The following is a 27,353-nucleotide window of genomic DNA, read 5'->3' on the forward strand; positions in this document are numbered from 1 at the left end:
GTAGTATCTACTTTTAAGAAATTATTTTAAATTTTATAAATATTCATTTCCACATGTATGGTAGCCAAATTAAAGTGCATATGCAGAGAGATATTAATTCCAGCAAAAGTTATATTTAGTTATTGTTTATAAGAAGAAATAAAGTCCCATTAGGATCGGATCTTCTGTTAATGTACTAAATTAGAAAGGAATACTACAAAAATGATGTAAGATAATAACAAAAGGTTATAAACTTGAAATATTAAAAATTGCTCTAAAAAGCAAATGCTTCAAAATGATTAGTATCTATCTGTGCAAGAAATTTACCAAAGAGCTAGAGACTTCATTATCTAATTTCTTTCTTTCTAGAACTATTAATTAACATTGTTCCCAGAACTCTGCTGAACTCCCCTGCTGAAAGGCAGAAAGTAAATACAGTAACTGCAGAGAAAACTGGTTCATTTCCACCAAACTGTGAGAGGCTTGGGCTTTTGTGAAACAGAAACCACTTGCTAAATAACTATTCCTAAACCATTAAAAACTACATAAAAGCTTTTTATTTAACAGCATCCTCCTGGGAGACTGAGCTTGGAATGTGCATCGGGTCTGAAAAAGGCACAGATTTGGCTCAGTTGTAAATATTAGGTGCACAGAGGCGAAGCCATTGTGTTGAGTAGGGGGTGGGGTGGGTGGGGTCCTGATGCCCAATGTTGATAGAAGGATTCTAATTTCGCTTGGTATTTATTTTTTCTACTACAATTACAGTTTTGCTAAAAAAAATAAAATATCGGTTGTGCTCTCAGCTGGCTCCTAATTTTCAGCGTCTACAGAAGAAGAAGACGTCTCATTTAACCAAAGAATCACCTTCCTGCAATCTCCAGACCCACTGGGAAAACAGAAGAGCGCCCAGCTCCACTGCCAGCACCGCGGCCACCTCCTGAGAGCCCCACCCGCCCCATCCGCCCCACCCGCCGGCCGCAGGTTAGGGCCTGCCCCGCGCGCTAGCGGTCTCAAGACCGCAGGTCTCCGAGGCTCGATCCCGTCTGTCGGCGTTTCTGCGTGGGGATGCTCCAAATCAGAAACCACAACACAGAACCCAAGCTTGGACTCTGAACCAAACCCTCTTGCCTAGCTTTCTTTTTCTCGGTCTCGCCGGGATCCTCGCTACCTCTTGTCACAGCGTCTCCCCAGCCTCTCCCTCCAGCCACCTGCGCGTGTAAGCGATTGTCACGCAGTAAGGAGGGGCTGGAAAAAGCTCAGTCCACCAGGCACTCCCGGGAGAGAACGAAACTACAACTCCCATCACGCCCCGCAGCCTGTTCCCGCCTCCTCCTCCCCTCCCCCCTCCTCCCTCGGCCAGCGGCCGGGAGGCTCTAGGCTTTTATCTGCGGACCGGCGGGAGGGAGTCAGGTCCCCGCGATCTTCCCCGACCCGATCGCTCTGCCCAGCGGCGGCGGCGGCGGCTCTTACCCGAGTTTTGCCTCCGCGTCCCCGCCAGCCCCGAGTCCGCGGGGGCAGACGGTCCGTCCCGGCGTGCGAGAGGATGGTGATCCGCGTGTTCATTGCCTCCTCCTCGGGTTTCGTGGCGGTGAGCACTGCGGGGACTGGCAGCGGGCCGGGGTCGGGTCTCCGGGGGTCGCGGGCGTCAGGCGCGGGTCCTGCGGTAGGCGCGCCCGGCTCGTCCCCGCGCGCCCCGGTGCGCGGCGCGTCGGGACGCGGGAGCCCGCGCCGGGCAGGTGATCCATCACACTTGCACAACAATGAAAAGGGCGGGGAGCGAAGGTGGGTGGGAGACCCCAGCTCACCCACAGGCCCACTCTGCGCGGTCTGAGACCGAGACAGCGCTGCGGGAAAATGGAGTCTGCGGGAAGCCCCCAGCTCCAGTAGTGTGGCTCGGGAATTTGGGGAAGGGGTAGCCTGAGAGCTTCGGGGGTCCCGCTTCCCTTGGTGTTAGTTCTTCCCGATTTGGGACATTCAGCCTGGTTATATTTTGTATAACCAGCTTTCATCTAGGCTGCTTCGCTACCTAGCTCCTGAATGAAGCAAGTTTAAGTAGTAATTGCTCTCCACCCTCCCTTCCTCACCACCCAGTACATTTCTTTAGTTTTATACCTGCGCAAAGAGAACTGTAAACCAGGTTTGTCCTGTCGTGCCAGGATTTTCTTTTATGTTTTGTCTTTTTTCCCCCTGCCTAGGATGCTATGAATATTTTTCCATCTTTATGTAAAGGTGTGTTCGGTTTCTTTACCCTTGTAGTGCCGTGGTCAGTTTCATCTTGAGGATGTATAAATTGTGGTCTCTTTAATTATTTTAAGCTGTTTTGTTTGGTCGATATTCTTTTTTTTTTTTTTTTTTTTTTTATTTAAGAGAAGTTAAATAGCTAGTTGTCAGACTGTAAGGAAAAATTCAGTGGTATACTTGATAGCCCACCGAGTTTTACGTCATGTTTTACATGGTTATTAAGACTTAGATTCCTTAGTAAGCGTTAAGCTATAGATTTAAGAGGTTCCTTGGTGATGTATATAATCAAATACATCGAAAATGCTACATTGATTGCGTAAATTTGATCTGGTCAGTTGCCTGCCCATCAACAACCAGATTGTCCCAAAATTTGTTTCTGAAGCAGGTGGGATGGAGAATGGAATAAAATATTGTTTGTAAATCCTTATAAACCGTGGAGACTTTTTCTTCAAAAAGTAATCAACACCTAGTACAAAAAGACCCCTTTTTCATTAGGAACAATAGATGGGAAACTGCACCTTATCTTTTTATGCAGGCATGTGGTGGTCCCCATACTCCTGATAGTTTTGGTATTTCTGGTTCTTTGTGGTTGCTTAGTCATACCTGTCTTTTACCGATTTCTCTCTTGAACTGCACTTCATGTGTCAGGAAACCCATATTGTTTTGTGGGTAGATTTTTTTCAAATGTACTTCTTCCTAAGAATGCTACAAAGCTGCTGGTTTCACCACCAACTTGTATACTTCGGTGATTGTTGCAGTAGCATTTTATTGCTTACGGAAGGGCTGATCGGTAGCATTAAGTAGCGTGGGTTATGTTGGACAAGTCAAAGTCAAAACCTCAGGTAATTACCTGGCTTATCCTGTCGGCAGGTAATATATCAAGATAGTTCTGGAATTGTGCATCTCTGTTTCCTCAAGTCCATTAACAAGTATTTATTGTCTGCCTATGTCCTTTTTTAATTTTTAAATTTACTGTTAGGTGTTTTGCACATGAAGCTAGACTTAAGAGACCTAAGTTTTAATGCAGGCTCTGGCTAGTGGTGTAAGCTTGGATAAGGAGCTCCATCTCTGCCTCAGTTTCTCTTCTGTAGAATGAAGGGTTGTGATGTATAACTCAGAATTACATTCTAGCTTTAACCTGTTCTGATTTCATCAGTTGGGTAAATGTGGATAAATCCTTGTCACAGCGTTTTTTTTACTTTAAATGTATACATATTAGCCTCAAAGTGAGTTTGTTCTTGTCCTTTGGTGTTTTACTGTGATGTCTCAGGTCCCCTCACTGCCCTGCCTGGTAGTAGTTTGTGTTCTGACATGGTTTGATTTGAGCTGGAAGTCGTAATTTGTTATCACGTATGTACAGCCCATAAATAGTAATTATCTATTTTAATGGACCTAACTTTTTTAGGTCTCCGACAATCCTCAGTCAGTAAGTCCCTCTGATTCCAATATTATCTCTTATATTAACACACAGTTTTTCTGTAATAATGTAATGTTGATACTTTTGGTGGTGATAAGTATACGCTTATACGCAAGAATAATGATTTCTAAGAGGTAATGAAGTTGTTTAGGTTAACTGTTGGCCTGGGGGAGTTAATGGGGCTTGTAGCATTAAGTTCTGTTAAGCTTTGATGGCACAGCCATAATGTTCTCCCTCCAGCAGTGTTGTGTTGACCATTGGTGCTGTTGTATTTGGTGACCGGCTGTGACTAGCAAGTGCATGGGAGAACAAATAATTTGATTTCCAAGTCAGTTTGATTCTGGCTAAACTTTATTAAACCACTAGGAAGGAATGTAACTGGAAATGGACTTTGCTGAGTCAGTCCCTGGTATTTCCAAAAAAGGTGCTCTGCCCCAAGCAGCAGCAGAGTTAAACAATCTATTTAGAGAAAATCTTCGTATTTTGTCTGACTTCCCTGAATTTTCCAGCTTCAACATGTAACAGTGATATTTGAAATAATTAACACCAAGGGATGGATGGTTGCCCTTTTATCCATCCCAGCTCCAGGTGAAATCTGCTTTTACTAGGAAATAAAGGACATGCCACATTATTATGCTGTGGATACCTAAAAAGCAGATTTCTTATGCAGGTGATAATGTTGCTCTCATTCATATTGCAGTGAAGGACATTTATTTCAGTCCTCAGAAAATAGTGTATTCCAAAAGGGCCATTTTAAAATTTAATTTATTCTGGTTGTATCCCCGAAAGCGGGTGTCTTGGTAACTTTATTCTGGAAATATATTAATATGACTTTTCAATTTAAAAACATTGAAATCTGTTAATTATTTCATTCATTCATTATTTAATCATTCAGCAAGTATTTTCTAAGGGTCTGCTGCTTGCCCAGGTCTGTCCTTGTTCATGTGGGGAACTGGAAGAGAGTAGAGGATGTGGTCTCTGCCCTCAAGGAATTTAGGTGGGGACCAGGTGGGGAGATAAGATAGGAGAGCTAAAGCCACCAGTAATAAAGTACAGCCCAAGGACACTTGCCTCTTTCAGAACATATTATCGGAGATAGAAATAATACAGGGGCAGAGGGATACATTGCAGGATGTCAGATAAGGAGGAAATGTGCCAGAAATCATAAAATATGCATGTGGGAGCCTTAGGCAGATGGCAGGGAGAGGAATTGAGTTAGATTTGGAGCCTGGGAGAGAGTGCAGAGCCCACCTTGTTCAGGCTGGAAAGGGAGGAGCTTTGGGTAGAAGAGGGCAGGCGGCGGCTGACCCTGTGGACCTCATTTGAGGATGGGGTAGACTTTCAGTTCCTGCAAGAAGCCCATGATAACAAACTGTAGAACTCAGCATCTCAGAGATGTCTTCAGTATCTGCAGCTTGCCTGCTGCCTGGAGCCTTTTGTCCCCAGGTAACAAGGGACTCTCTGGCAGGGAGGGACCCCTGGTACAAGATTTTAGAAAAATCTTTACCCCTGCGCTTGCCTTGAGTAAAATATCTCAAAAAAAGAAATACAGTCTTTCACTGTTTGTTAAAGTTTCTGGGCCCTGTTGAGCTGGAAAAAAACCTAAAGCAGTTTTCTTGTGACGTCCAACCACCGAAAATCGCAGAGAAGGAAATTTGGGCGCAGAGATTAAGTGGCTTACCCAGAGGTCATTTTTGTCAGTCACTGCAGAGCTAAAGAAGGGTTAAATGGACACCAGGTCTCCGGCCTCCTGAATGTATTCATTCCTGTGTTCATTCAGCAATGCATTCATTCATGCATCGATTGACTGTTGCATTCGTCAGTCATTGAAAACCTAAGTGCCAGGCTCTGTTAGGTGCTGCTAGGTGCTAGGTGTTGGTGAGAGTCAGGAGAAAGATTTCAATGCTGGCCTTAGGGCACAAATCAGCACTAACTCTACAGCTCAAAGACTTGGGTTACAAACCGTTTACACAAAGAGAACGAAGGGCTGATGTGACCTTGGGCAGTGTTTCCGTGGAGCAGGGTGAAATGAACAGTATATCCTTGGATATTGGAGAGGGACCATCCTGGGAGGAAACGATGCAAAGACATGGGAAGCAAAGTTGGAAAACAGCTTTACCCAGGGCTGCTGCTGTATTTTCCAGTGCAGGTAAGAGTAGCCGGGGAGCTCGTGGAGACTGTGCTCAGAGTTGCCGGGATCCCTGCGACTGTAGAAAGCACACCCTGCTGGTTTGCATGACATACCTGCTTTGCACATGTAGTAACCCGGGAAGGGGTTACATCTCCACAGGGTGTATTCAGTGAAGCTTCACTTGTGAGGAGGCCCCGGCAAGGAGTCCAAGGCAGAAAAGTCAGGATATGACCATGTAGAACAGACTAAGACTGGGCCGTAATTCCTAATGATTCTAGTGCCAGAGGAAGCTGCTGAGGGTAAGCCTGCGTCGTGAGCCTATTTATGTATTTATTTATAAAGATTTTATTTATTTATTTGAGAGAGAGAGTGCACAGGCTGCGCTAGAGCCCGCGAGCAGGGGGAGGGGCAGAGGGCGAGGGAGCAGGACGGCAGACGCGGTGTTGAGCGCAGCCCGATGCAGGGCTCCACCCCAGGACGCCGAGATCGTGACCTGAGCTGACGCTTAACTGACTGAGCCACCCAGGCGCCCCTCGTTAGCCCCTTTAACTCACTGAATCTTCCGAGCGCGGGGACAAGGGGGTTCTGTAGTCCCATTTTACAGACGAGGAAGCTGAAGTTAAGTGCCCTGATGAGATCGGACGCAGTGGAGGATGGGCTCCTGAGTCAAACTCCAGCGGGCAGGTAGCTCTAAAGTTTCCAGAGCAGTTCTCCTCTGTGGGCCCCGTGACACCCTGGGGGGATGCGAGGACCAGCGATGCTGACAGCCCCCACAAGAACTGCCCTTGCAAAGTGCCAGAGGTACCCTTGATGAGGAATGGTGTCGAGGGGCATCGGCAGGTGAGGGTGTGGAGTGAGGCTGGGAGTGAGAGCATGTGACGAGTGACCAGGAGAGGCGGCCGAAGCTGGGGGTGTGAGCAGGGATGTGATTGCAAGGGAAGGCCAGTGCCTTAATTTCTGAAGGGCTGCCGTTAACAAACCACCGAAATCGGGGGCTTAACCGAAGTTTGTCGCACGGTTCTGGAAGCTACATCAAGCTGTTGGCAGGGCTGCCTCCTTCTTAGGGCTGTGAGGGAGGCTGTGTTCCGGGCCTCTCTCCTAGCTTCCGCTGGTTTGCTGACACCCTTTGACGTTCCTTGGCAAGTAGATACATCGTTTTGCTCTCTGCCTTCATGTCACATGGTGCTCTCCTTGTGTGTGTCCTCCACGGTGTCCGGATTTCTCCGTGTTATAAGGACCCAGGCCTATTGACTAGAGCCCACCCTAATGACTTCATCTTAATTGATCATCTGCAGAGATCCTGTTTCCGAATAAAGTCACATTCATAGGTACCAGGAGTTAGGATTTCAGCGTTTTGGGGGGTGCACAATTCAACTCTTAACAACATGGACTATGAGGGTTGAAATAGAAACACTAATTAATAGAATTTCCCCCTTTAACTGGAAAGACTGTAGTCCCATTTCTTGAATCTTTAAATTAGCAGCTGGATATGGAATTGTAGTCAAAGTGTAAGGTCTTTTGCTAGGAAGGGAGATTTAGCAATATCCCAACTGAAGACCTGACCTCAGTTTTTCTAGTTCATTTTGCTATTTCCCAAATTTGATGCTTTCCCATTCTACAATAATATTCTAAACTTAGAATCAAGGACATGGACTCTTACAAAATTAGGGGCTTTTTACCCATTCGTATTTGGATACTTTTAATAAACATTTCTATTTGAAAAAATGAAATTTTGACAAGAATTTATCACATGGAATATAATGTAGTTTCCATATTGCAGGAATTTAAGACTGAGTCTTGTTTTTTCTGTGTTTTTCAATTTTTTGGTCAAAACAGAAAAGGAAAACAAATGTAGTGAAAAAAGTTTAGTAAGAAGCAATGCGAGATACCAAATTAAATAATATTTCTTTAGATTTTTTTTCATGATTTAATTTATTTAAGATTTTATTTATTTATTTGAGAGAGAGAGAACAAGCAGGGGGAGGGGCAGGAGAAGAGAGGAGCCCAATGCAGGGCTTGATCCCAGGATCCCAAGATCATGACCTGAACACTTAACTGACTGAGCCACCCAGGCGCTCCTTCGTATTTAATTTACAAAACAATTCTGAAATGAATTGTGGTTTTATTTTTCCAGTAAAGTTAGACGTGGTTGACAGGATAGAAAAAAGTCTAGATTCTTAATGAATGTTTCACTTTTAAAAACAAAAATTAGTGTGACTTACCGATCATTATATGTGAAAGTTTAAAATACTTTATTTTCAAATGCAAATTTAAAAAATGGGATCAAGAAATTATTACTGTAATTGCTGTCAGTTTTTTTAAAAGTTACCCTCCATACTCTAACCTCAAAAGGAGACCCCTTTCAGGTTTCAGCAAATTTTCAGTAGGAACTGCTTTAGCGGATGTCCCATAGCTGCTGAGTTTGCTAGCAACAGAAGTTATTCTGATTCAAATTACATTCTTATATTATTTTTCTGTGATTAGCTTTTGTTATACTGTCTATTCATTATGTGAAAAAGGACCTTAGCTTTCCAAATTAGAAATTTAGTGAAAACAACTTTTTTTTCCCAATGAAATGGCAAATGCTTATTAATATTTGAGGAAGATTTTCCACTTCTGACTATGTACACTTGTTTTTTGGGGGTCTTTTTCTAGTCATAGTTTAAAAACATGTCATTGAGGGGCACTTGGGTGGCTCAGTTGGTTAAGTGGGGGACTCTTGACTTCCACTCAGGTCATGATCTCAGGGCCCTGAGTTTGAGCTCTGCATTCAGCAGGGAGTCTACTTGACATTCTCTCATTCTCTGTCAAATAAATAAAATCTTAAAAAAAAAGAAAACATGTCGTTGAGCCTTTCTGTTGAGTGATCCTTGAGACCAGTAGTGATCGGTATGGGGTGGTTGCGGGGCCGGGAGAGGTAGGGTTTGGAGACCAGAAGCCGACAAGCAGCCGCAACCCAGCAATGTAGTTTGAGGCAGTGCCGCTTCCCTTTTGTCTGGCCTCTTTTGAAAATAGGCTTACCTGAGGTGATCTGCCTAATTCCTCAGGAACTGAACTATGGTAATTAAAAGTGTTGATATTTCTTTTATGTTTGATTTTTTTTTTTTCCCTGAACTCTCAAAAAGAAACCAACCTAGGAAAAGCACCTTCTGGGCTCGCGACAGTTGGCTGTAGGACTGAAAGCTGAACTAGGTGTTGGCCGCTAGGGGGCCCCCTCCCAACAAACCCAGGTGCTTTTAGGCTAGCCAGCCCCCGGAGGCTAGAGCAGTGTGGTTGGTCCCCTGGATCTGGTTCCCTCTGTTACCATTGACAGCTTGTTCAGTCCTGAAGGGACTGAACTCTTGGGCTGGCTCCGTACCTGGAAAAACCCCAAAAGGGGTTTCCTGGAACTGACCCCTGAAAGTGGAAGGGCAGGGCGTGGTGCGCATAAGGGTGTGTCTGCCTCGTTGTGGGACCTTTGTAGGCTCTCTGCCAGCATCGCTTCAGAACTCCTGAAGCCGGAAATGGAATGCTGGCCATGACTGAGGGCAAAGGGTTTTAGGTACCTCAGGATGTGTTTTCCATTTCCTCCCGGTGATGGCTCGGATCTGGAACTGGCTTTTCGTCAGCTTGGGCCTAGTGGATTTGGGAGTAGAGGGCTGAGAAGAAGAGACCCAATTAAGTGCCGTGCTTGATGGTCAGTCAGTGGTATCTGGTAAATGCAAGTTTAGTTAAGGTCAGTAGCTAGTACTGCATACCAGTCCTATATTGCAAACCCAAGGCAGCACAACCAACATAGCTTGAGTTCGTTTGTTTTCCTTTTGGTGTTACACAAGGAGTGGGAGTATCTTCTTCATTCGTGACATTCCCATGTGATTTGAAGCTTACTAGTTCTCTGCTTTAGTAATTATGTTCATTAGGATAGTTCTTTGAATGGGAATTGGCCACTTCCATAAGCCTGGGTCCCCTATTGACAGGAGTTTTGGGTCGCACTGACATTTTATGATAAATAAACTACTTACTAGCCAAAGTAATTGTTTGGGTTGAACGTTTGCTGACTTATTTAATTCTGGTGTTAGCTTATATTCAAGCCAAGCACCTACTTCTGCCCCATCCACGGATTATCGATCATTGGAAGGGAGTGTCGTCTCATGGTCAGGGCAGAGGCTGTCCAAATCCTAGCTCTGCCCTTGATGAAGGACATGGCTTCAGGCAAGGAACCTCAGACTCTTCATTTGTAAAACTGGGATTGGAACAGTACTTTCTGGATATGACTGCATCGAGCCCTGGATGAGTAAGTCCTCCGTAGGAGGTATTTAGCAGGTGCCAGGTGCATAGTAAGTACTCAGTGCATGTTATCTCTTATCCCTCTTATATCTCCATCGACAGCAGCATAGGGGTAACAGCGCTAATAAAACAATTAAAAAATTATAACCTTGGGTCATGTAAGATCTTTAATCGTCAAAAAAATTATGTACTGTATATAAGCCAAATTATGTACTTACTAAGCCTAGGATGGATGCTGGTGTAATTTTAGAGTTTTTAGTAAATTTAAGTAGAAAGAGGTTTTTTTCTTTACTGAAATTTGAAATTTGAATTGAATAATTAATAAGAACATTACAATTTGAGGTTATTCCCCCCCAAAAATCACTTAATTCGAGTTCTGTAATTTTTGAACATTTTATAGGTACACAGCATGCCATGCATGAGACACTAAACCATATTTATTCATTACCTACAGAGTGCTTACTCTGACGTAATTGGTCACTGTTCTTTGCTGTACCTAGTACATGAATTTAGAGTCCTGGTTTGATTTAAGGCTTCCTATACTTAGCAAGTAGATTTCATCCCAAATGACAGGTCTGACTGATAGATGGTGAAGCTGGAAGAGGGGTTTTGGAGCTTTTTCTGGGATCAGCTGGGAAACAAACAGTGTGATTGACCGTTGATGTCTGATCTGGCACCAGAGGAGGGAGGACCAGGGCTTATGTCACGTATTTGCCAGCCCTCAGATTTGCATAACTGAATGTAGAGTATTTTGAGTCTGTGAGTAAATTGGAAAAGAAATATGAGACATCAAGTTGAATTGATGGATGGACAGTATCCTCTGCAAACATCTCACCCCACATCCAAGGGGAGGGTGGTAGAGAAGGGCCAGGAACTCTCTGTTTAATGAAGGTGAGTGAAGAAAGTGATTCTTGTGACTGTGAAACTGAATAGTGAATTTTGATGCTTGCAAAACATTTGTGGGGAGCTTTCCTAGGTGGCAGAAGGGTAGGCGGATGGTGGTAAAAGAGGTTGGGGGCTTTGTGGGAGAAGTTGGTAGAAACAGAAGGGGAGAAAGACACTGGAATAGGTGGACTCTTGGGTACGTCCTCCTCAAAGGAACATGGCATGGTGGCCATTTATGTTCATTCCCTTTACTCTCTCTAGCAGAGTAGGAAACTGAAGCTTAGAAATTTCAATTAACTTGCCTTGTCATAGAATCCAGAAGGTACAGACGCTAGATCGGTGTCATCCATTTTCCTAATGGCCGTGTCCCAGAGGAAGGAGTCAGAAGTTAAAGAGAAATTGGAATACATAGTCTTTGAAGACACTGTTGAATGTTTTGCTGAATGTCCTGAAACCAGATGTATGATTTACCTCAAATGCAATTCTCTGGAGACAGCAGGATGGGATAGGAAAGTAATAGGGTAATATGGGAGAAGGAAAGTTGGCCAGGATAAGGTCCAGGGCAGAGATATTTAATCTCTTGGGACCTTTTGGGCCACGTGAGATCTACTGGGACAAATGGTGGTGGGGGTGGTGGTGGTGGAAGTGTGTGCTCTCATTCTTTCCATCTGGGATCCTCTGTTCTTGGGAGACATTTTCTCCACAGGCGCATCATTCCCTGTTTTCTACCCTGTAAATAATGAGTCCTTTTGGGTGGAAAGAGTTTATCAGTATATTGCAGCCCACTGTGCGAGTTCAGTGCAAGGGTGGATGGAAAGTGGGAGGCCAGAGCAGGCCTGTTAGTGGTTGTAGGGGAGGGAAGGCCTGTGGGAGCGCAGACTTCCACTGTGTGTCGAGGGAAAGAGGCATCAACATGCCCGGGAAGGCAGGAGGGGCCGCAGGAGCAGGAGGGCATTCATACACCTCATCTGCCCGGTTTAGTAATTGTAATTTCTGTGCCTTCCCTACTGTCGGCCATCTCCTCTCTATGATCAGACTCTTTACATGTAATTTACTGAGAGGGCCTCGTCAGTATGGTTGGTAGAAGAAATTTGTGTGATACAAACAAGATGATAAGTGGAAAGAAGGTGAGCTTTAGGAGTAGAGGACCTGGGTTCAGATTATGGCTCCAGCGCCCTCAGTGGCAAGGTGGCGTAGCAAGTCTTTTAACTCCTCTGGATCTCGGTATCCCCGTTTGTAAAGTTGTTGGAACTTAATGACAGGGCAGCCGTTAATAATATTATGAATTTCATTTACATTTAAGTCTATAATAATTCTCTGGACTTTGTGAATTTTCAACTCTAAATAAGCTATTCAGATTTAATGAAGGAAAAAAATTATTGTTCTAGTCAGACAGTAGGTCCTGAGTGAGATGGAACACATCTGTAGGAAGACCCGAACCTGACATTGTGTATTAGGGTCCGCATCGGCTAGAGGTCACAGTCTAGTTGTAGAGGCTAGGACCCCTTCTTTTCTGAGTTAACACAGTGTTTTAAAATGTTTTTGAGCAAAGATTTTAAATACTCGGAGATGTCTTTCTCACACACATACAATCTCGAATTCTGCTCTTCTTGAGACATCTGAAGATCTCGGCCCCTGTGCCTTACTCCGTCATGCTGTGGCTGTGTCAGAGTTGATCAGTGGTGGCCCCTTCATAGGGGCATGTGCCCTTGGGGGTCTCCACACCCCTACCATTCCCTCTGTCCTCCCAACTCGGAGCCGTTTGTTACTGAGCGTGTGCTGTTCTTTTCCCCATAGTACGAAGTGTTTCTTGGCATGTATGTTTATCAAAAGTGGGAAACCACAAGATCATATTGAGAGAGTTCTATATGTGTTATGAAGAATGGAAGCCAGTGAAAGTTTTTTTTTTTGTGGAAAGATGGAAATAATAGTCCTAAATGGTTATTTGGTGCTTGTTGGCTTCATTCCTTAATGTTAACTACCTGACTCCGGTGGGCATTTGAATGACTCTGTGGAACCTAATTATTACGGGAAGTAAAAAGTGTCTGTTTCCTGTCTGTGCTTGGTGCTGGCCTCTCTGTCGCTCTAATCTCTGAACTGCTACTTGAAGTCATTATACTCTAGGACAAAACTTCCTGGAAAAGCTTAAAAATAAGCTTGATCATACCCTCAGCCAGGTTGTATCACCAGCGTCGCCGTTGTCACTTTGGTGTGGGTCCTTCTTCATTGTGGGGTTGTCCTGTGCATCGCAGACACCGAGCACCGTGCCTGGTCTCTACTCACTGGGTGCAGTTGCGACGATGAAAAATGTCTCCGGATATTCCCGAATGTCCCCTAGCGGGCAAAATCGCTCCTGGTCGAGAAGTCCTGCTCTCATCTGTAGTAGCAGAGAGGAGACGCTCACAGAGAGAAGACTCAGATTGCTTTAAAACTGGCAGGAACCGAAGAGATCATTTGATTCATCTTTCTCTTCTGCTGAGGTGTGAGCTGTTAAATTACTAGTTCAAGTCTACACTGCTTGTCCTGGTATTTCTAGAACAGTGCATTGTGGACCTAGAATATTACACTGGGAGCTGGGAGACTGAGTCTGGTTCTGGTGATGACATTTTTTTTTCTTTTTTGTTAACTCTGTGCCCATCATGGGGTTTGAACTCACAACCCCGAGATAAAGAGTCACATGGTCTACCAACTGAGCCCGCCAGGTGCCCTCCCCCCACCCTTTTGCTGCCATTTAAATTAGCTTTCTCTTTTTAGACAAGAAACTTAGCTTCTCTGGACTTCAGGTTTCTCATCAGGCTGTTATTGTTGTTTTTAATTGAGATATAATTCACATACCATAAAAATCACCCTTTTCAATTGTACCTTTCAGTGGGTCTTCATATATTCCCTATGTTATCACCACTAATTCCAGAACCTTTCCTCACCCCAAAAGCTTATGTCCATTAACAGTGACCCTCCATTCCCTCCTGCCCTCAATGCCTGGCAACCACTGATCTCCTTTCTGTCTCTATGGATTTGCTTATTCTGGACTTTTCACATAAATGGAATCCCACGTTATGTTGCCTTTTGTGTCTGGCTTACTTAGCATGATGCTTTCAGAGTCCACGTATGTCGTAGTATATATCAGTACTTCATTTCTTCTTATGGCTGAATAATATTCCATTGCATCAATATACCACGTTTTGTTTATTCATTCATCAGTTGATGGACATTTGGACTGTTCCCACCTTGGGTCTATTTTGAATAATGCTGCTGTGAACATTGGTGTGATCGTATGTTTTCAGTTCTCTGGGATATAGACCTAGGAGAAGAATTGGTGGTTTGTATGGTATCTCTGTGTTTGACTTTGTGAGGAATTGCCAGGCTGTTTTCCAAAAGCGGTTGTTCTGTTTTTTATTCCTGTTGGCGAGGTGTGAGGGTGCCAGCTTCTCTGCATCTCCACCAGCACTTGTTACTGTCCGTCTTTTCGATGACAGCCATTTTAGTGCGTGTGTAGTGGTATCTCGGTGTGGTTCTGATTTGCACCTCTCTAACAACTAAGAATGTTGATGCTTTTTAAGAAACTAGATCCTTCTTTTGAAGAGCTCCTCTAGCTTTGGGTTTTTAAGTTTTTTCTTCTATTCTACATCTGAACCAATATGAATAACACAGAATTGAGTCCTTAGGGATATCTACTTTGGAAATTGATTGGGTTAATCTGTTCTCCTATATTTACGAGTACCTTTTATTAATCTGTTCTCCTATATTTACGAGTACCTTTTATTAATCTGTTCTCGTATATTTATGAGTACCTTTTATTACACAGTGTTTAGCCATATTCAGGATGCAGAATGGGTACATGGCATGATCCTTTCCCCTCCCACATAACTCCTAATCTGAGGAGAAAAGGTGAACATGGAAAACAGAGGGTAACACAGAGTCCTATGGAATGTAATGCTAAAATGACCTGTCTTGTGGGTAAGTCTCACAGGCGGGCGTGTTTATTTGGATGAGGACAAAGAAAGTCATATCAGAGCTAGAGAGAAAAATAGCATCCTCTTGAGTTGGGAAGGTGGCTGTTTTTAAGATTCTAAAAAATTTCATTTAAATAAAAATGTCCAGTGGAAACTTAAGAGTTTACTTTTTCCCCCAGAATATTTTGTATGAGCTTGTGAACTGGAATACATGTCACCCTCCCTGTTCTTTTTTGTCAAAAGAATGAACTTGGTTTGTAAATCTGTGCTGCCCTTTGTGTGAGACTAGATGACTCCTTTTCCACCGATCTGTAGTTCCTGTACTCGGAGAGCAAGACGCATGGAGGCTCTCTGGTTAGTTCCACAGTGCTGTTTTAACAGCAAGCTTGGTTTTAAGAGATAATTAACAGGGATGAGATGATTAATAATTCACTTTTTGAATTCCTTTTCCATTAAAGGGGAGAAAAAGGCTTCATCCTTTTAACAAGATTAAGTCTGTTAGGTTCAGAGAGCTTAGAAAAACCTTATTGGCTCCCAACGGCTACCGCTTCAAGGCCTAACTTTCTGGCCTGGCATTTGGGGCCCTCTGTGACCTGATTCTGACCTACCTTTGCAGCATTTTCTCTTTCTGTTCCTTTGACTACTATATAAATACACCAGGCTTTTTTACCTTCTACCTTCTGTGCCTTTTCTCCTCACATCCCCTCTGCCTGTGCTCACCCTGCATTGTAACCAGATTCCCCTCCCTTCTTTGAAGCCTGTACCGTTTCCCAGGGAAGTCTTCCCCACGGCCCTCCCTTACTCCTCCTCCCTCCAAACTGGGAGGACTCTGCTTCTCCAGCTCAACATGGTGCAGCCTATGGAACTGCTTTCCTGGGGCCTCAACACATCCCACCCTTGGTTATAATTATTTTGTGCCCAGGTTGTTTGAACTACAAGTTGTAAGTTCTTTGAGGTCAGGGCTGTTGCATTCATCTTTCTATACCTCCACATTTCCTATTAAAGAACTTGGCGTGTAGCGTTTGCTGAATGAATGAAAAAGAAATATTGTTTCTGTGGCTTCCCTGTCAAAAATACCAAGCTTATCAAGAGTTCAAGACCATGCCGGAGTGGGACCGGCATGGAGCACAGACAGGGAAGTCTGCTCTGGAAAACATAAAGGGCTGTGAGGGACGTGATTTACAGGTTTCCCCTTCTATCCAAAAGTAGAGCATTCCTGTGAAACTTTTCGTAAGCCGAAATGGCATCAAGCAAAGAATCAGTTACCACTCATTTATATGAAAACAGTTTTGAGTGTTCCCAAACCCAAGAATATAACCCCTCTTAGGCTTTTTTGATACCTTAAGACACATCTTGCTAACAGATGCATAAAATAAATAGAGATAAAACACAGATGCTCATAGACACGGCTCAAAGCTATGGCAGCTTGGTGCTGAGCTGCTGAGTGTAGTTCTGGGGAAGGAGCTTGGGGTGCCACTCTCGCTGCTGGGGTGCTCACTGCCAAACACAGAATACTATTTTCGCTTTTTGCCTTTTTCATAAAGGTGAAAATCCTCTTTGGATTTTTTTCAGTTAGTGAAAATAGGCGCTAATGTAGGCCTTTCATAAAAGTGAAGTGACTTACTGTGAACTTTCAAAAAGCGGGGATACCTGTATTTTACTGCTTCTTAAATAAGTGACATGAAGAATCTATGTTATTAGAAGTAATTTTATTATAATATTACTTCTCTTATGCAGATATCAGAATTCTAGAATCCCTATGTGGAAAGACCTGGAAGGAAGCAGAGGGGCCTCTGAGAGGCAGTTGGTTGTTCCACATGCTGGGGGCTGGGCTGGGGGGCTGGGGGGCTGCCCTTCAGAGCCTCACCTCAGACAGCTGAGTGACATGGGCCACAGCAGTCTTCAGCTCCACAGGGAGCCAGAAAGGGAAGCTCTGAGATGTGCCAGCTGCCTCCTGGGGGCAGAACGAGAGAATTCCAGAAGCAGAGTTTCCGGCTCTAGTGGGTGTAGAGTAAAACAGCCGACTTTTACACATAAGTGGACTCTGAGAATGTCAGTGCACCACATCAAAGTTCAGAAATGCATTATACTGATGATTCTTCGTCCAGAACAGATTAAATCAGGTTTGGCTGTTTTGCTTTGATGTGGGGTGCATTTTGGAAAAATTTCTAAACTAACATTAGTTTAAAATAAATTCAAAATAAATTTGTGTTTAAAGGGACGAGCTTCAGTCACACAGAAAACCAGAATCTCTAATTCCAGGAGAGTATAACTTATTTGCTCCTACCTCTGTCCCCGTGTTGCGACTCCTCTTTTGCCCTCCATCTTCCTTTCTCTCTACCTGCAGGTGTGATACCTACCTGTAGGCTCCTTTCCCCCATCAACCTAGGAGCTGTTTGATTTATATTCCTTCCTTTTATATTTCTGATACTGTCTGTGCTTTTGTTCTTTGCTTACACGTCACTGACCTTCATAGCCACCCCCCCCCCTTCCCCACAGAGTGCTGCCCGGCTCCGGAGGCACCCCCTGCGACTGCCAGTTTCATATGGCAGTTCATGCTTGGCAAGCCCTATCTCTCCCCACCCCCATTAGACAGGCACTGCATCAAATTAGAGGCCTTGTTTTGTCACCTGTGTTCCTGTAGTTCCTAGGAGCCTAGCACATTGCAAGGTCTCCACAAGGTCTCATAAAAACCTAGGAGTAAACAATGACTCCTTGACCTTTTAAAGAGACTTTAATTTTCTTTCTCTCTCTCTCCTTTGTTAATTTCTCCACTTACTCTCTTGAGTCGAAATGGAGTGGAAAATTATATGGCTGAAGATAATAGAGAAATTTGAGGTGGAAACACCAGAATTCGGAGGTACTCTTCAAGACTTCGTTTTTTTTTTTTTTTTTTTTTTAAAGATTTTATTTATTTATTTGACAGAGATAGAGACAGCCAGCGAGAGAGGGAACACAAGCAGGGAGAGTAGGAGAGGAAGAAGCAGGCTCATAGCGGAGGAGCCTGATGTGGGGCTCGATCCCAGAACGCCGGGATCACGCCCTGAGCCAAAGGCAGACGCTTAACCGCTGTGCCACCCAGGCGCCCCTCAAGACTTCGTTTTATCTGAAATGCAGGAGTTAGGGTCATCTGTAGAAAGGGTGAGTACCTGTGGAGTTTTGAGAAAGCTGTGAAAGCTCCCAGTGGCAGTTGTGTGAGATGCAAACAGAACCAAGTATCTAGTATCTAGCTGAAGCTAGATAATTGGGGTTTTTAGCAGATAAGGCACGTGGCTTTGCTCAGTGGCCCAAGGAGGGAAGATTAAGCCGATGACATGTCCAATCCAAGACAGGCTGGGTCCATAGAATGCAGGTAAGAGCATCCAACTTTCAGGGGTGCCTGGGGGGCTCAGTCAGTTAAGCATCTGCCTTCGGCTCAGGTCATGATCCCAGGGTGCTGGGATCGAGTCCCACGTTGGACTCCTTGCCCCATGGGGAGCCTGCTTCTCCCTCTGCCTGCCGCTCCCCCTGCTTATGCTCTTGCTCTCTCTCGCTCTCTCTCTGACAAAAGAATAAATAAATAAAATCTAAAAAAAAAAAAAGGGAGTATCCAGACCTTCTCTTAGAGGTGTCAGTTTGTGTCTACAAAGGAAATGTGAACTGTTTATGTGATACCTTATAAAATGTCATTGTGAAAATGATTTGGTGTCCCTCACATTACCTTCCAAATATAAGTAGAAGTAGTTTCCAGATCATCTCTTAGGATCACTTTCCACACAACTGAGGGTTAACTGATGCAGAAATGGGAGCAACATATTCAAAAACATGCTGTGCACAGAGTAGCATCTCCAGCCCTTGATAAGGGCATGGCCTTCGGCTGAAGGCCGGTAATTCTTGCCTGTGGAAAATACTGTCCTCAGCAGGATTTCCTCCTTACTACAGAGGATTTTGACTATCACAGCAAGTTTTGCTAGACCAGCTCTTCTGCAAAGTATTCTCTAATTAGCAGGAGGCACGTGTATGAGCAATTGTGTATAACTCTCATAGATAGTCTTGTAAAATAGTGGCATCCTAAATTCACATTTTATACTTGACTTTTTTCTTTAAGGAAGTAAACATGTAGTCTTGACAGAAAATGTAAAAACAGTAAAATCAAACCAACTACATCTTTCATTCCATTTGCTAATGTTTCTTATGGCCTCACATTGCCAAGTAATACAAGTTGTTGTTGTTTTTTAATCTAATTACATTAATTAATTAGTTAATTTTTTAAGTAAGCTCTATGCGCAATGTGGGGCTTGAACTCATGACCCTGAGAGCAAGAGTCCCGTGCTGTATTGACTGAACCAATCAGGTGCTCCTGGTTTTTTTGTTTTGTTTTGTTTTTTTAATGTAAACAAGTTTTTTTAAATGCAAACAAAAGGTAGTTTAATACATGTGTTGATGGAGAGATTAGTGAGAGCTGTTTACTTTGCATCAAGCAGGTGGGGAAGGAGACCTATGAGCTGACAGGTACGTGGTGAGCAGCTCCTCCGAAGCTACCCTGCTGAGTCCCGTTGGGGACGCAGATGTGATGCCCTTTCACGGTCTTCATCCTTCAGAGGAACTTATCGTTGAGATGGGGAACGGGGCAGATCCATGCAACTGTTACGACACCCTGCCAGGCTGTGTGTCATTCTGTGCTGGGTTGGCAGTGACTAGGAATATAACGGGAGTTTGGTGAAGGAGGTGATCTGGGAAGGCAGTGGTTGGGGAAGTCAGGCTTCCTCAACCCTGGTGCTGTTGACTTTGTTGTGGACATCGTGGGATGTTTAGCAGCGTCTCTGGCCACTGCCCCCTAAATGCCAGCTGGCCACTGTCCCCTAAATGCCAGTAGTACCACCTGGTTGTGAGAACCAAGAATGTCTACAGACATGAACAAATGTCCTCGATGGGGGGACAGAATTGTTCCCAGTTGAGAACCCTGGGTAGGCATACACAGTTGAGTGCAGTGTGGATTTGGGGCGAAGCCATGAAGAATAAACAGAACTTGTATAGGAAGTGTGGATAGTATGGGGAAGGTTTTAGGTGGGAGGAAACATTTAAGTAAAACCCAGTCAGGTTCTACAAAGGTCAGTCTTGGAGTAGGGCTACTCAGAGTATGACTTGTGGACCAAACTTTGTTGCTGATATTAGCGCTGCAATTGAAGGTAAACATTTAGAAACTTTTATAGCAAGTTCACAGAGTATTTTATGAGTTTGGTTTTTTTTTTAATGCTATAATAATAAAAACTTTAGGCTTCTCTCTCTCTCTTTTCTTTTTTTTTAAGTAAACTCTATGCCCAGCATGGGGCTTGAACTCATGACCCCAAGATCAGAGCCTCTACTTGTAACATGGAGTCTTGTTGGACCCTGGATAGCATTGATGTGAGGTTATGGCGGCTGACTGCTTAGTCAGTGGCCACAGGCCTGTGCTTGTGTCTTCTCTAGAAGCTTTGGAGAGCGTCAGTGTGCTGAGATTCCATCTGCCCCTTGTCTTTCACTGGATTTACTAAATTACTTATTTTATAATTTGTACCTGATAATTTCAGTATCTGAAGTGTTCGTGGGTTTTTGTTCTCCCTTCTGTTTTTGTACCTCTGGCTCCTGATTGTGTTGTGTTTCTTGGCATGCTTAATTCTTGAATATTAGCTGTTTCCATGCTAATATTTTAAAACTAATTGCTTGAAATAATATGTGGAGCTTAAGGCTTTGTCACTTCACTCGAAATGATATAATGGGACAAGAGTTCTTGGTTTCCCAGCTCCTGAATGTCAGTCATTTAGCAGAACGGAGAAGTGGGTGGTGGGCTGCTCGTTGGGAAATCTGGGTTCCAGCCCTGACTTGTGCTGCTTACATAGTGAATTATTTAGGGTAAGTTACTTAACTGACCTCTCTGTGTCTCAGTTTTACCATTTTGTCAAAAGACTAGATTGGCAGGCTATTGAATAACTGTAGGACAGATGACTGATTTCAGTATCATGGTCCAGGCATCGGCAATGTCACATCCATTGTTTCTGCAACTTCATCATTTGCTGACGTAGTATGCAAGGTCCTTTAAAGTCAAAGAGGTATAGCGTTTGTTCCCTGCCCTCCAGAATTTAAAATTCTCTCTAAAATCCTAGTCTATTTGACTAGACAAAACCCATTAGCTCTTAGACACAAAACGAATTTGAGTAGCATGTTCTCTGCAAGTTTGGAGGAAGTGGAGGACATTCTGGACATGGGATGAGGCTGTGAGCAGTGGGCTCTAAGTTGGGCCTTGTAGGAAGAGTAGGACTTAAATGTTGAGAAGGCCAGAGGGCATTCCTGGTGAGGGAAGCAAGGTTCGGTCGCTGTGGGGAGGAAGTAAAAGTAGGGAAAGGAGAGGTGGGAGATGGCATGAAGAAGTTGGGACCTCAGATGCCAATCCCACACACCTGAGCCATTCCTCCACAGCCCCCATCCTCCTCACTCCAGCACTAGGCACCCACTGTTGTCTATAGGTTGGCCTATTCTGGACATTTTATATAAAGGGAATCATAGTATATGGTCCTTTATGACTAGTTTCTTTCACTGAGCATGTTTTCAAGGTTCGTCCATGTTGTGGCATGTATCAGTACTTCATTCATTTTTGTGGCCAAGTAATACCCAATTCTATGGATATATAATGCCAATTCTTGAGCCCCACCCAAGCCTTACTGAGTGAGAAACTGGGGTTGACGTCCTTTCCAAAGTCTGTTTTGATCAGCCTTCTAGGAGATCCACGTGTACCTGTGGGTGGAGAGCCCTTGCTGCAGGGGGGTGGGGGAGGGGCATGAGGCTGGAGAGCTGGGCCTTGTGGGAGTTTTTTCTTTCATCTCAAGGATAATGAGAAGTTACTGAGAGGTTTTTAAACAAAGATATGAAGCCATTAGGTTTATGCTTTAATAAAAAAATCATTTTAGCTTCTCTGTGAAAAGCAGCTTGGGGAAATCTGGTTAGAAGAAGACACAGGGAACTGTAGTTGAGAGACAGTGGCTTGGCATGGGCTAATGGGAGTGAAAATGGAGAAACACAGATAGGTTCAAGAAAAATTTTAAAAGCAGAATGATGATTAATTGCATCATCAGGGAGAGTCAAAGATGAAGTTCAGATTTCTGGGTTGGACAGGTAAGTGGGTCTTGGTACCATTACTAAGATCTTCTGAATTTTCTGATATATGAGTAATTTTTTGAAAAAATATTGTATTATTTGAGAGAGATAGAGCCCAAGGTAGGGAGGAGCTGGGGGAGGGAGAAGCAGACTCCCTGCTGAGCAGGGAACCTGATGCGGGGCTCGAGCCCAGGACCCTGAGATCATGACCTGAGCTGAAGGCAGACACTTAACCGACTGAGCCACCCAGGCGCCCCATACGTGAGTAAATCTTAAGCACCCATTCTTCCCCCTAGAAGCTCTTCTTTGTGTCAAGCCCCAGAGACATGTTGAATGACATTTGAATATACTATCTGGAAAATTCTCTCGGGAGATGTGCCACACACATCTAGAACCCTAAATGACATTAATTTGTACTAATATTGTGTAGCTCTACAAAAGTATAAAATGTCTGAGAAGGTAGAAAATAAAGTTGTAACCAAGGTGTTTGGACTCAGCTGTGTGTAGAAGTGTTACCAAGCAAGGTAAATTTGCGCACTTTAGAGGAAAGAGATGATGGCATGTTTTGTTGAGAGGAAAGAAGAGGTTTTAGGCTACATTCAATTCTCAACAGCTGAGGCGCTCTGGCTGGATTGGCTGTATGTGTGATCCAGTGTACGTCAGGATTCCAGGATGCCGGAAAGCTAAGAACATGAGATCGTGTAGCTGTCTTTCTACAGTGTTTATTAAGAATCAATTGTAAAATTGAGGAATGGTAAAATTCTGAAAAGGTAGTGATCTGTGCTTGAGAAGAACATTCTTGTCTGCCCTTAGAAGGGAGAGGGTAGGACAGTAAATTTCTGGGAGGTATGGCCAGCAGCAGAATAGGGACTTTAGAAATGGGGAGAAATGGGCAAGGTAGGAGGGGTAGAAGTTTTAGGACTTGGCAGCTGAAGGAAAGAAAGAAGGAGATGACCTCATGGTTACTAGGAAACTGGAGAAAGAGCTGGCTGTTGGAGCTCCTGATGGAGCAGTTGTGAAGAGAGGGGACTGCTGGGAGAGACACTGGCTTAGTTTTTACCATGAACAAGGAATTATGTGGGATTAAACATGTAAGCGTGGTTTTGAAAAATAAAGTTACTAACTTGAGGTGGCAGACTTTAGAGACTCCTTTATCTTTTTAATTTTATTTCAGTTCTGGTATTATCTCACTTAGTTATCTTTTAAAATTATGCCAAGCATTAGAAGCAAATAATGTCTCACTAACCTATGATCTGGAATGTGAAAGGAGTTGACTCAGCTATTCTGAAAATACTTGTTCCCAAGTCAGGAAATACATAAAGGTAATGTTTTCATTAATGGTGGTTAGATCTGAGGTCATGGGAGGAATTGTTCTGCCAGTGGCGGGGCAGTAGCAACGTCTCTCTGATCTGTTCTGAATTATTTCTTTAAACTCAAGAACAATAGACCATAAACTCTGACACCTACCTAAGATTCAGTTAGGGAACTAGATGAAGTGATTGGATTTAATTACATATAAACCTTCTTAATCTTAATCTGTAATTCCAAAAGGGAAACAACTGTGACTCAGAATAAAAAAGGTATTTTAGTTGACATTGGCTCTCAGTGTTAAATACGCCACTCCTGACTTTAAGTCCTAGGGCATAGCGTGGGGACGTTGGTTAATTCCTCTTTCCTTGACTGAAATCTCTTGTTCTCCCTATTCCACTTTCTAGTTTTAACTTTCGCATTCCTTTTCTTAGTTCCCGTATGCAGCAGAGACGGGAAAGTCAAAAGGTTATTCTTGTGAACACACGGCAATGACTAGCACCTGTTTCTTGAGCTCCATTCTGCTCTCCCCAGGGCCCTGGACGGAGGTCTGCTCCGCTCCTCCCTCTAGGCTGCTTCAGCCTGCTGCCCGGGCAAGGATGGGAGCGTGTGTGAGCAGGAGCCTGGGTGGAAGATAAACCCTCAGAGAGCACGTGCTACTAGTGAGAAAGTGTTATGTTCGTATTTAAAGGAAACCCATTCTCAGTGAAATGTACAATCCCAAAGAGTGGACCCTGCGTTTAAGTCAAATGTTAAAGTTTGGGCACTATCAGGGCTTGAATATTGACTCCCCGTAACTCACAGCTCACTTGGGAAATGAGCTGTATGTAGTAAGGCAGAGGCAAGTGTTTACCCCTATGCCTGCTTCAGTGCCTGACACCTGCCAGACCTTCAAAATGTCCTGGCGGAATGAACAAATGAGTGAATCAAGGAATGAATAGAGAAAGAGAAGCCAGGTGACTGTGGAGTTGTACAGGGTCCAGGTATCCCCAGTGACCAGCAGAATACGCTTGCTAAAGAACAGAATAGAAGATGAGGTTCATGGCCTTAGAATAAAAATTATTAAGGGGCACTTGGGTGGCTCAGTCGTTTAAGCATGTGCCTCTGGCTCAGATCATGATCCCAGGGTCTTGGGATCGAGCCCCACATTGGGCTCCCTGCTCAGTGGGGAGCCTGTTTCTCCCTCTTCCTCGCCTGCCACTCCCCCTGCTTGTGCTCTCTTTCTCTCTGTCGAATAAATAAAATCTTTAAAAAAATAAAATAAAATAAAAATTACAGTAACAGTAACTAAAGCGTGCATTGAGTCTCTTCAGTGGACCAGGTACTACTCTGCGAGCATTACGTCATTTAATTTTCACTGCTGCCCTCTGAGCTGAATTATGATCTGCATTTCACAGACAGGGAAACGGAGGCTTTGATAGAGTAAGGAACTCGTCTGGGGTGATACCGATCCTTCCCTTTCTGCCTGCCCAGGACTAGAACATGACTCAGAGCAAAGTGGCCCAAATGAGGATCGGGCCACTGCCCTTGGCGTCATTGTCACAGCGTCCTAACCATCGTGAACAAAATGCAGATGAATCAGGGCCCCTCCCAGATCTCAGACCAAGCTTGCCGGCGCCAGACTTAACTCCCCACCTTCCTTATTCTTCACACTGTCCGTGTTTTTAGTGCTACCAAACCGAGCGTGGAGAGGCTCCCTTCGTTTTGTTTAATCACAGAGCGTGTGGTTTTCATTTAGGTAGGTTATTTTTGTAGCAGTGTTCAGTTTTGGACTTGTAGGCAGTTCTCTTGTCATACTGAGTCATCAACAAAGTTGTGTTTTGTTAATAAAAACAGGGAAGGAGGGCAAGTTAGGGGAAGGAGGTGGATTGGTGGGTTGAGTTTGTGACAGCATTGCTTTTGTTGTTTTGTTTTAGCCGTCAAGTTGGAGGTGATGTGGGGACAGTTAAGCATACATTTCCTAAAAGGCTTTGGAACGTGGGATTGACCCTTTTGAAAGGGACCAATTTTGAAATGCAAATTTTAGATACATTTTCATAGAGGTGATAATTCAAGTTGTGGAAGTATGTGATGTCTTCAAGGGCAAAAGTACTAATATGAAGAGAAAACAGATTGTAAAGGATATTGCCCAGACGTTAAGATGTCTCTATTTTGCGAGATTCAAGTGCTATAAGTGTATGCTAATACTCCTGTCTTTTCTGACTCTAGATTTAGTACCATGTGTCATTTATGTTAACCCACAGAAAAGATATTAGCAGTATAATATGCTACTATGTTTACTGTGAAGCTCAGATTCGATTTTTAGGATTTCTTCATTAGTCTGGTGGTAATGCTCCACTCCCAGGCATGCTAGAATGCTTCTAGGCAAAGGGTATCAAGATTTAAGCCATACTTTTAGAAAATATGGTGGGATTTTATTCCCTCCATTTTTGCTGGTTTTGCAAGATAGGAATTTGCAAACTTACTTTTAAAACGTAGCATAAGAAAAAGGCACTGAAAAATTAGAATAATAGAATTTAATGTTTCTCATGTTTGGAGCAGAGATTTGCCTTCTGGCTTGGAAGTTATTTAGACTCAAGCATCATAAAGACTTACACGTTATCATCTTGTGTGCATGCACGTGCGTGTTTCCTCTGGTCCCCACGGCTTTCTTAGTGCAGTCGTCTCTCTGGAGTTTTTTGATCACATACCCTAAAAATAATTTTAAAAATTCCTTGAGCACCTATCTGCAATATGTATATGTTTTAAATAAATGCTGTGTATACACTACTATACTAATAAAAGATATGCATCATAAAATGTCCACAGAATAGCAATAAAAGTCATGGGGTACAGTTCACACAGTATTGTTGATCTTATTTTTTAATGATAAAAAAACGTTTCTCTCATCAGAAACAGTTTTTCTCAGCAGGAACCGTGTGAGCTCACAGTCAATACCACCGTGATCAGGTGGGCATTAACAGGTGCCGTTGTTGAAAAGGTGCCTCCCCGAGGCCGGAGCTGCCGCTGGAGGGTGAGCAGCGCTGGAATTAGAGCGCGGCGGTGATCGCTTTTCGGGTCCCGTTCATTAGTCATGCGAAAGCTGTTGGATTTTGATAGTTAAAACTATACTGTCTTGCCTGATGTCAGTGAGTTGTTTCTGAAAACCAATTGAAGGATTTTACATTTTTACCCTGAAAATTTTGCAAACTCTGGGAAATTTTCTATTTGAAAGACTTTTAATTAGGAAGTTCTATTTCTAGGTTTTCATACTGTTTTAATAGATGACAAGCACTGTTTTCAATAACAAAATATCAAACATTTCCTAAAATCCATTCTGTAAAATAGTTACTTGATGAAGTATCATATTTACCTTGAATGGATGAGTCAAGAAAGAAGAGGGTGGGGGCGCCTAGGTGGCTCCGTCGTTTCGCGTCTGTCTTCGGCTCAGGTCATGATCCCAGGGTCCTGGGATCGAGCCCCACATGGGGCTCCCTGCTCGGCGGGAAGCCTGCTTCTCCCTCTCCCGCTCCCCTTGCTTGTGTTCCCTCTCTCGCTGTGTCTCTCTCTGTCAAATAAATAAATAAAATCTTAAAAAAAAAAAAGAAGAGGGTGTGTGTCTGTATGTGTGAGAGAGAGTCTGGTGTATGTTAGTATGTTAAGTAGCTTACTACTGATACTTGTCATCATAAAAAAAGTCAGCACATTTGGAGCAGTTTTCTTTTTTAATTACAAAAAAACCTTGGAACATACTTAACTTTCTAATGGTAGGATAATGTTCTAAACATCAGACTAAGTACTTAACAGAATTTATGCATGCAATAAGATAACTCTGAAGATTATAAAAACAAAATATATTTGTAATACAACTGAAATATCCTACCCCAAACGTGTATGTTATGGCAACTATATAAATATGTTTCTAAATCTTGTATCCTTGGAAGATAGTATAAAAAATACTTGCTTCAGGATGATGAGATCATAGGGGTTTTTTAAAATAAAAAATTATTAAATTGCAGATGACTTACAAAAATGGAAAAAAAACCCAATGCAGATGAAGAAAACAGGACCAAAAATGTGGACC

The 27,353-nt window shown here is 43.5% G+C and overlaps 1 protein-coding gene and 1 long non-coding RNA gene across 2 annotated transcripts in view; one reads left to right on the forward strand and one right to left on the reverse strand.

The window, feature by feature from the left end:
- The first annotated feature begins 1,172 nt into the window (after window positions 1–1,172).
- The window catches only part of SH3BGRL2 (SH3 domain binding glutamate rich protein like 2), a 59,196-nt gene continuing 33,015 nt past the window's right edge, over window positions 1,173–27,353 (forward strand). Inside the window, exon 1 of the mRNA XM_040643694.1 lies at window positions 1,173–1,567. Within this exon, the coding sequence (XP_040499628.1) occupies window positions 1,523–1,567 (45 nt within the window). The 5' untranslated portion in view covers window positions 1,173–1,522. The remainder of the gene's footprint in view (window positions 1,568–27,353) is intronic.
- On the reverse strand, window positions 16,708–26,790 carry LOC121105721. Its single transcript, XR_005838353.1, has 3 exons — window positions 26,643–26,790; window positions 25,886–25,981; window positions 16,708–16,869 (listed from the first exon to the last, which is right to left on the reverse strand). It is a non-coding gene; the product is annotated as an uncharacterized LOC121105721 (long non-coding RNA).

The sequence above is a fragment of the Ursus maritimus genome, unplaced genomic scaffold (assembly GCF_017311325.1).
Source record: "Ursus maritimus isolate PB19 unplaced genomic scaffold, ASM1731132v1 scaffold_29, whole genome shotgun sequence".
NCBI classification, from domain to species: Eukaryota; Metazoa; Chordata; class Mammalia; order Carnivora; family Ursidae; genus Ursus; species Ursus maritimus.